This window comes from Halyomorpha halys, unplaced genomic scaffold (assembly GCF_000696795.3).
Source record: "Halyomorpha halys isolate HHAL.00 unplaced genomic scaffold, Hhal_1.1 Scaffold65.1, whole genome shotgun sequence".
Lineage (NCBI taxonomy): Eukaryota > Metazoa > Arthropoda > Insecta > Hemiptera > Pentatomidae > Halyomorpha > Halyomorpha halys.
Genome location: NW_027109066.1, coordinates 1 through 10,017, shown reverse-complemented (window position 1 = coordinate 10,017; position 10,017 = coordinate 1). Strand labels below are relative to the sequence as shown.

At 31.7% G+C, this 10,017-nt stretch overlaps 1 protein-coding gene and 1 long non-coding RNA gene across 2 annotated transcripts in view; both read left to right on the top strand.

Annotated features, from left to right (window-relative positions):
• LOC106692661 (zinc finger protein 431) overlaps positions 1-2,956 on the top strand; it is a 30,446-nt gene extending 27,490 nt beyond the window's left edge. The window contains exons 8-9 of the mRNA XM_067047290.1: positions 25-459; positions 2,814-2,956. Coding sequence (XP_066903391.1) covers positions 25-459; positions 2,814-2,956 — 578 coding nt within the window. The remainder of the gene's footprint in view (positions 1-24; positions 460-2,813) is intronic.
• A 1,230-nt stretch (positions 2,957-4,186) lies between these two features.
• LOC136795024 (uncharacterized) lies at positions 4,187-9,802 on the top strand. Its single transcript, XR_001344992.2, has 4 exons — positions 4,187-4,291; positions 4,577-4,645; positions 5,820-5,867; positions 7,287-9,802. It is a non-coding gene; the product is annotated as an uncharacterized lncRNA (long non-coding RNA).
• The last annotated feature ends 215 nt before the right edge of the window (positions 9,803-10,017 follow it).

Genomic DNA, 10,017 nt, shown 5'->3' with positions numbered 1-10,017 from the left:
TTCATATAATGGCTCGTCATACAGGAGAAAGGGCACATCAATGTCCTCACTGTGATTATAAATCAGTAAGATCTGGCAGTATGAAAATTCATATAATGGCTCGTCATACAGGAGAAAAGGCACATCAATGTCCTCATTGTGATTATAAATCAGTAGTATCTCGAAGTATGAAAAGTCATATAATGGCTCATCATACAGGAGAAAGGTCACATCATTGTCCTCACTGTGATTATAAATCAGTAGATTCTCGCCATATTAAAAGACATATAATGTCCCGTCACACAGGTGAGAAGCCTCATCAATGTCCTCATTGTGATTATAAATCAGTTGGATCTGAAGATATGAGAAAACATAACATGGCCTGTCACACAGGCGAGAAGCCTCATCAATTTCCTCATTGTGATTATAAATCAGTTCGATCTGAAGATATGAAAAAACATAACATGGCCTGTCAGACAGGTGAGAACCAAATTGATGTCAATTATAAATCATGAACGGTAGCTGCAAACAAAAATCACTACAGGGCAGTAATCTGCAAATTCTTCTATGGGCTCACCTTATAGGTGCAGAGGCCTCATGCTATCCTTATTGTATCCATGTAACTGTATTATTTGGATTGTTAATAAATGTGCATATTAATGAGCTCCATGCAGGTGTAGTGTGTACAGCTATGGATGGACCTACCAGTTAGTAAATGAGACTCTTCACTGTGTCCATTCAGATATGGCCGACCTTTATGTGTCATATTTTTGTTGAAAAACAGGATTATCAGTGTTTGTGTTTCCAAATGTAAAATATAAGTTTCTGCCCATGTTAGCTCTGTAATCATGAAATTACCATACCAAAAGAAATAAATAGTACCTTATCTCATTTTTCAGTTAATGTAAACTTGTTATCTTCCTACACTGAATGTCAAGAAGTTAAAGAAAACTTTTTTTTCCAACTCAATATACCTTTCCTGCAAAGTATACTGGTTTATATTTCTAATATTTGGTTTTACTTTTTTTTCTTGAACTTGAGTTCAGTGCATATATTTATAAGTTTATCTTATATTTTTTATTTATAAATAACTATGTATTTTTATTGTAATATTACACGTAGGTATGGAAAAACGATCTTAGAGTTGAAAACTAAAATTTTTGTTAACATATTGAAACCAAGATTCAACCTACTGCTTAATGTGTTAATGTTTCTTTTTCCCAGTACCAACCTATCCCATCCCCATGGCACACTGACACAAAGTAATTTTCTTGATTTGTTACTAGCAATTTTATGTCCTTCCTGGTCTCATATTTTTATCATCAATAGAGGGTCAAGTTTCCATTCTATTGGACTGCCACAAAATTAAATATTATATTTGTTAAAAATATAATAATTATATTCTCATTAACATGAATAAATAATAAAAATAAATATAAATCTAATAAATATTTTAGTGAACACCATGTAATATGTAATTTTACTCTCACAGCAAATTGAAAATAAATATGAAAAGAAAAGGAAGTACATTATGTTTATATTCACTTCACTATATTGAAAAAAAATACATTATGAATTACATAATTCATGTAAATCAAAGTTATAATATTGAGCAACCAGTATTATAATTAAATGAACGGTTGTTAAGTTCAGTCATATCAGCCATGATAGTGAAGTTGTCTTTCTTTTACTAACCCCACTGTGGGTGTCCTCATTTGGCGACATTTCAAGATTTTCAACGACCGCTGCCGAGGGGATGAGGCACTAAAAATGAGATCTACTTCAAAAATTATATAAACAAAAACATCTTTAAAAAATCGAATGTACTCATAAATTTGGCTCAGCCGGATTTAAAAATTAGAAATGATGCAAAGTGACAGAGAAGAAACAGTCTGGTGTGAAAAAGGTGAGAAAGTACTTTAAAACTCGGCTTCTGCATTTAAAAAAGAAAATAAGGCCAGTTGGCAACTACATATAAACGTATTTTAAAATTCATAAACCAGAAGTGAACGCATTAAACGAACAATGAGAAACAATTGATGAATACAATAAATGGCGCACGCTATCTCTTCTGTAGATACTCACATGAGATCTAATTAAGTCGTTATTAGCCATTAATTAAGAATAATCACTACGTGAAACGTTTAGTCTAATTTGGCTGATTTGTATGCTCGTATGTAATTAGTGTACCTATATTGAATACTGGTTTCGCCTGAGGGTGTACGGAGAGAAAATACTTTTGATAATCTGTGTATAAAATCGGCCACCCATCCTAAAAAATCCAAGCCCAACCAAGGGGTGCAGAGAGACGGGGAAGTGTCCTAGGTATCTTGGATATACGAGCCTAAGAATGTTAGCCGTGAGGATAGAGGGCGCGAGTGTGAGTTCGCACAATTGATATCCCGTTTTAACGGCGTAGGCGCCTTGTTTAGCAGGACCAGGCTCCTCTGATTCCCAAATGCCTTCCTCGGTTTCGAAACGGGTGCAACATCCTGTACGAGAAGCAAGATGCTGATGTAGGGAGCATTTTGCGGAATAAGTCCCCATCACGACGTCGTCAAGAACAGTTGAAAAGCAACAAAATGATCCCCGAAAGCCTTGGTGAGAGCATTTGTAATTAGACGGAAATAGAGGTCAACACTGACAAGTTGTTCGACGGTTTGAATAGTCGGCGACAAATTTTGAGTTGCAATAATTTTTTTATCACTTTTGATGGGACCTCACGTATGAACCGGAAGTGATCGGTTAGGCCACCAGAGCGAAGACCTAAATGTTATCGTCGTCAAGAGTGGACATTTTTCCATATATGATTAAACCCTTCTTATTATCGATAGGAATGCCTCCTACTAGAGTGAACCGTATTGCACATATGATTAGAGCCACCAATACCTCTTACATCGGCGATTCTTCCGTCAAAAGTTTGAAATTGACCACTAGTTCGCGCTGCGAGTTTGACAGTAACGAACGTGTCGAGTAACTAGTGTGCTGGCGAGGAATGTATGAGCCCGCTCAACCACGCCTGCAGTACCCATGAGTGCTTCGGAATAAGTGTTAGTCCTGCCATGCGTGGCCCACGAAATCACCTGACTTCGGAGAAGTTTCAACTGCGGGGAAATCAATCGTCTTTTCCACGTGAACCCCAGAAGGCAATTCGATACATGATGATTCGATCTCAGGCAGTTGCGGCACAGACTGGATGATTCAACAAAGTCGTGATGTCCCTGAAGGCTCAATATGAGAAATTTGAAGCATCACACCAAGATATGCTGTGTCCCCTCACAACGGAGATGATGCGCTTAGCCAGGAGAGGTAGACTTTTCACGCGAAGTGTTGGGTGACTGGCGATGTCCTAATCTACAAGGGGGACTTGCGACTAGGTTGGACCCGGATGAATCCTGAGAGACATAAATTTTCGGATTCCCTTTACTGGCAAGTAAGCAGACGCTGGACTTCCTTTAATCAGTAGGTATAGCGCGTGAAGCGTCAAATTGTGGCTGCATCCAAGGTTCGCAAGACAGCTTGCTGGCCATCATTTTCTGCCTCAACAACGCAATGAACTAATCCATGGAGATGAATGCGCTACTTGCATGGGAAACCTCAAACCGCCGCCTGACCCTGGGTTCATTGCTTGGAGAGCCAAAGTACCATGGTTATTTAAAAGGATTTTAATTATTAAAGAAGATATCTTATTGTAAAGGGCATAATATTTAATCATCGTGAATAGTAAGTAATCTTCTACTGCCAGGAAGAGGTTCAAATTAAACTCTCCGATATCCAAAGCTATAAATTAAAATGGAAATTTAGGGTTTCCCAACTGACCTGCAAGATATCTCTAACAGTGATGTACATCCTATTGGACAGTGAGGCCCTCAAGAATGCAGGACGATGCTGAAAAATTGAGAACTAACTGAATATCAGTCTTCTATTTAGTCTGATTGTGAATTTATTTAAGTTTTTTAAAATCAAAGCTTTATCATCTTATGTAGAAAACAATGTAATTTTCCAAATCATTAATTTTTTTATTATCTAAATTCAAAATCCCTGTACCCTGTGTAGTGCGTTAATGGCCCACAATGGGTCAATGGATTTATAAAATAGACAAGGAAGTAAGTTTAGAAATAATTATTTCACAAACTGTAGTTGGTTTGAAAGGGCTCGTTCATGAACGGTTTGAAACGGCTTGTTCAAGAACGGTTTGAAACGGCTTGTTCATATCCTTTATCATTTGTTGTTAAGCTGCATGGAAGGTTATCATTGATGTTTCGAAGTCTGATTTTAATTTGTGAAAAAACATTTAATTGTTATATTTAGAGTATGTTTTGCCCTTTATTATTTTTCATTCATATTATCAAAACATTTTACTATCCTTTGTGGGTGTGGTGAACTCTTTACTTAAAAATGTGTCTTCTAAACTGATGTAATAGAACATTTAAATCATCAATTTGCATTTAGTCCAATAACACTTTACTTATTATTATTTTTAATTACGTATTTTGATACGATAACTAGAAAGGTTTAACCAGATTAAGTTTCTATCTGTGCACTATTTGCATATTTTGTAAATACAGTTCTCAGTGTATTTTATTAATTTTTTTAGGTACAAACAAATTTTGGTGTTGAGTGATTTTTGTACCAGAACAAATGGCCGATGAAACCTATCTATCCAGTAAGTTTTTCTTTTAAATTTTTTTTTAATCTTACCAAGTTTTATATGATTTATGCTGTTTTTTGAAGTTATTATCAAGTGCTTGTTATTAATTTATTTTATTTAATAAAATGTATTATGCTTATTTTTAATTATGTATAATAATAATGTAACGTTACATGTTAGATCGGTGGTATTTTATTTTATTTAATATGATGTAATTATACATATTATTAAATATGTATAATAATATTTAAGGCAACTGTGACCACTTAATTTCAGGAAATATAATTAAACCTTTTTACCATAGTGTCAGTGGTTATATTTTTGATAAATTAGTCATATTTTATGAACCAAATAAAGGCAAACAAATTTCAATTATCTTTTTTTTAATTCTGCTTGATGCCACCATGCATGGAAATCTTGAGAAGTTTAGTTTCTTCTCATTAGAGACAGAATAGATAAAATTAAAACAACTTCTAGCTTTACCTGATTTTCCTCTTTGTACCACACTTATTTTACTGGCCTATTAATGACCTGTTCCATGTTATATTATTGCTTTTCACCAAAACGACTTCATTAGGGTTTTCCCCTCCTATATTTTTTACCATATTTTATCAGAAGGCTCTTTAGTAAAACTACTCCTAAAAACAATTTGCTTATGGCTATTTATGATTAACCTAGTTATGCATTAATTATTAATTTTTATAACAAAACAAATATTATTTTAAATAAATTTATCTATTCAACTTAAAAAAGGTATTTTGTTGAATAATCAATAAAAGTTTTAGTGTTCTACTTTAATAAAATTAACTTTTATCAGCGGAGGTAGCAAATTTGGATTTTTAATATCTTTTTAAATCCAGACAACATATCCAAAAATCAGACGACCTAAGCTTTGTTTTTTTGTACTTCATACAATCACAAAAAAAAATTTCGATAGCAATAATCATTTTTTATTTATAAGAACTTATTTATATTTGCCCTGATCTATTTATTTATTAAATCTTTCTACTATTCTGCTTTACTAGATATTGTCAATATTTTTTTTCCATATAATTTATATTGATTTTCTTTATCATGAATATTTCTGCTACAATTTTCAAATTTCCACTCAGTTATATGTTAAGGAATAAAATCATCAATGGAGGTTAGCTAACATTTTTGATAAATAATTTATTGAAATTTGTTTCAGTATCAAAGATTGTCATCAAAGAAGAGGAGGGACTGGAGATTGGTTACGGTAAGGAAAATCTTTACTTAATATAATCTTTGTTTTAAATTATACAATGAAAATTAAGTACTAATAAAAATCCAAGTGGATCCATTGGTAAGTTTTAAGTTTACAAATGCTTGCTACTTATGTATTCTAATGTTTCCTGCTCTAATTTATATATTTAAGTTCAACCAATTTACTGTTTTGGTTGAAATCTTATAAGGATTGTAGAGCCTATGGAATTGATATGTGCTCATTGACATTAATATGTTGTTTTTTTTTAAATTATTTTTAAACATTTTGGTATTTAATTTTTGTTTTTAAGAATAAAGGTTTAAAACGTTAAATAAAATGCAATCTGTTTAATCTATATATTTATTCTTTTCTTGTATGTTTTGGGGAATACTATTCTCCTCTTTAGCAATGTATAATTCACTATTGCTTTTAAAAATAGTCCATCTACAATTTTATAGTTTCATTTCTGCTAATAAATAGAGAAAACAATTAATAAATAGTATTTTAAAATTATATTATACATAATTTATTAGTTACATAGGTATTTTTAATATGTTAAAATTATATACATAAGTAATAAATTTTAATTTTTATAACAAAACAATGTAAGTTGATCAATGATTTAGATCAGAAAGAAAGGTTAAAATATTAAGGTTTAATAATACATTGTGAGTGGAGGAAGGGGAGCAATTCAATTGATTTCTGCACAAGTTGCTACATAAATTTACTTTGTCAGCTGCTGAAAGACATGAGAATAGCGTTATTGACTACTTCATATATGCTCGTGACATCAGGAGGTTTTTCACAGACGTAAAGGTTATTAGAGTAGCAGAAATTGGAAGTGACTTATTTGAAGTGAAGTTATTTATTCTGGGATTAATCCCTTTAGAATAATTTACAGGCGTCAAAATTAGGCTTTAGAGCCTTAGAGTAAATATATATATAGACAGCAATTTTTTCTTATTTGAGAGTTGTAGATTTTGAGCTAGTAATTTCATTTCTCATAAGTGTCAAAGATATTATTTGCTAGGCTGGATAGGAGGACTCCTTGCATTGGGTCTATGGAAAAAAGAGATTCATTTTGCTCTTCACCTTGGTTCTTTGTGTATTGAGAATACTGCGGTGAAAACCAGAGCCTAGAAGAGAAATATAGGTTGTATCATAAGTTTCTAAAGATCATCTTCTCTTAAAATCTGTGTTTAGTAATATAGAAGCGTTATGTGTTAATATCATGTTTTCTTTCTCATAAATGTGTTTACATGGGCTTATTAATTTTTTGATACTTGTAATGAAATTGTTCCTGTTCCTTGTTTTTTTTTTTATTTTAATGTATTTAAAAATTAATATTGCCTAAAGGTCCTTATTAATTTTTTTTTATTTCTGTAATGAGATGTTTCCTCTTCTTTGTTTTAAATATTATGTCTATACTAGGAGGTGGGCTAACTCATCTTAAAGAAGAAACGTTTGTGAAACAGGAACAAGCACTGCTTATCCCAGATGAAGGTGAGAAACATTTATCTTATTAACCAAGCCCGGATTTTATGCCATAAAAACAACATGCCCAATGTGCCATATAATATACAACAAGAAATTATAAAATATACAACAAAATAGTGTCCTAATATGCAATAAGGTAGTTAAAATATTCAATTATGCAACTAACGTATATGCCTAGAAAAATTCTAAACTAAAAGAGATATTGCAAGAGGGGTGGTTAGGTGCTATTTCAGGCAATAGAATAAGTATATTAAACAAAATTTAAATGTTTTATAATTTGTAATATCTTTTTTCAATTGTAATTATCGAAATTATAATTTATACTGACGAAGGTTAAATAATTAGCAATTTAAAAAAAATTACTTTGTTAAAGAAAGGTACAAAAATAGCAATAAAACTGTTTACTAAAAAGTAATTATTTTTAATGTAATTTTTTTTACCTATCTTGGCCTGCATCTGTAATTAACGTTTGATACATACACAATACATTGAGCGAAGCAATAACGCCCGCCAACAAGCACCTCTACTGGTTAGCCAGGCAAAAGCAGAAAGTGGTAAAAATCAAGTGCGTCTGGTTCAGCGGAGGTAGGGTGAGGTGCAGGCAGTCCAATGGCTACCCACCAAACATCATAGGCAAGACCAGCGACTTGGAAGTTTTGAGTTGAATTCGGTATTCAAGTCACCACAATATTGTTTTCATTTTCTTTTTTTGTATAGAAGATATTTTATTTATATTTATTTTCAACACTTGCATAGCCCTTCGTTAATTGGTTGAAAATCGAGGATTGAGGATTTTATTCGATTCGTGACCATAAATGCAAATCCAAATTCATTTTTTTTTTTTTTTTTTTTTTTAGCCACAGGAAGTGGGCTATTACGCTATTATACTCCAAATTCATGCCTATTTTCGCTTCCACTATATAATGTTATGAAATTCTTGCTCTTTATATCACTTTTTCCAGTCCATCTCATCTCCTGTATTGCCAAGATGTCCAGAGAGGCCTTTTGAAGCTCTTTAAGAGCCCTAGCTCTCTATTAAGTACGTAAGTTCCAGATTCCTATTTTATGTCTCTTTCCGAGGTCCAATGTTGTTGCTATAAATCAACCCTACATCTGAAGCTTCGTTGAGTGTTCATAACAATATGATTTTTACAATTCTTGGGGACTCGGCCCATGAATTAACCCTCCTCCTTTATCCAGGCTTGGGACTACCAATGGCCCTAGCGTAGCTATTTCCATTGGCAGAGTTAATTCTAATTCCCTTCCAATCTTCAAATCACGTATCTTCGACTACCTTCTGTCCACCCAATTCCGGAAGAATAACAATTGAAAGTTTTAAATAAGGTTTATATATTCTCTGTATTTTATGTTTCAGAATTTCGTTCATACTTGTAAATATGTATATTAGCAAAAATTGTACCTTTTCATTTATTATTTTTAGTTTAATTGTATTTGATTTTGTTTTTCTTTTTATTTATTATCAGAAATGTTAGTCATCTTATGTTTTATGGTATGACATATGGTTTTATTTTATTTGTTCTATTCTTATTTTATATATTCTGTTAATTATTGTTGTTTATTTTTATCTTTTCAAATTCATTATTTCATTATATTTTATGACGTTTTATAATTTCATTTTTATTTTGTATTGTACAACCTCCCCCCCGGACATTTGTGAGGCCCGTTAGCCAATGGGTGGCACTCACAAAAAATAGGCGTGGGAGTGACGAACCCACCCTGCGAAAAAACCACGTCAAGAAACGCGTGATGTATTTCCTAATACTGGGAATACTACATCCTAATATTGGGAAATAGATCGCGCAAGGACTTATGCCTCCATGGTCTCTTGCCTATAGAATAATAGTAATAATAATAATTGTACTCTATGGCTCTAAAGGCTGATTTTGATGCCTGTATATTATTTTACAGGATCAATCCCAGAATAAATAAAGAATATTATTATTATTACATTATATACATAGACCAAGTAGGAGATTTTTAATAAAGTCACATCTTTGCTATATTCTAATTTGTTATGTTTTACTTATTTTCATATTAAATTGTAATTTTTTTTTTTATTATGAAAGATTATTGGTTGACCATAAATAATTGATTGTAGTAAGATGGTCCAGATGGGAGCCAAGAAAGGTACAAAAATAGCAGAAAAGATACCTATTTAAAAAATAAATAGCTTATTTAAAATTAAAAGTTTTTTTCTAAATAGTAGAAGATAATACTACTTCTGAAGAAAGTTAGTAACAAACTAAAATTCGTATATTAATAATTTAATATTTAAGCTAGTGTTATTTCATTGATTTTAATGTTTGTTCATTAAAATTAACCAATAATAGTAATCTGGAAGTTCATCTCCATTGTTTTTTTTCTGTTTTTTAACAAATGAATTAATAGACACTACAATAAAAAAAAACTATTATGCGAAAAAAAAAAAAGAAACAAACAATTATCACATAACATCTTCACAAAAAAAATGGAATCAAGTTGCTTGTAGGTAACGTCCTAAAAGGTGCCAAGTGGAAAGGGTTAAAATTTTATTTCCTTTCATTTAAGCATGTTAGGAAGGTATTATTAAATTTGTTTCTTGTTCAAACAAAACATAAGATGTTTCCTCTACCGTTATATATGTATATATATATATATATATATA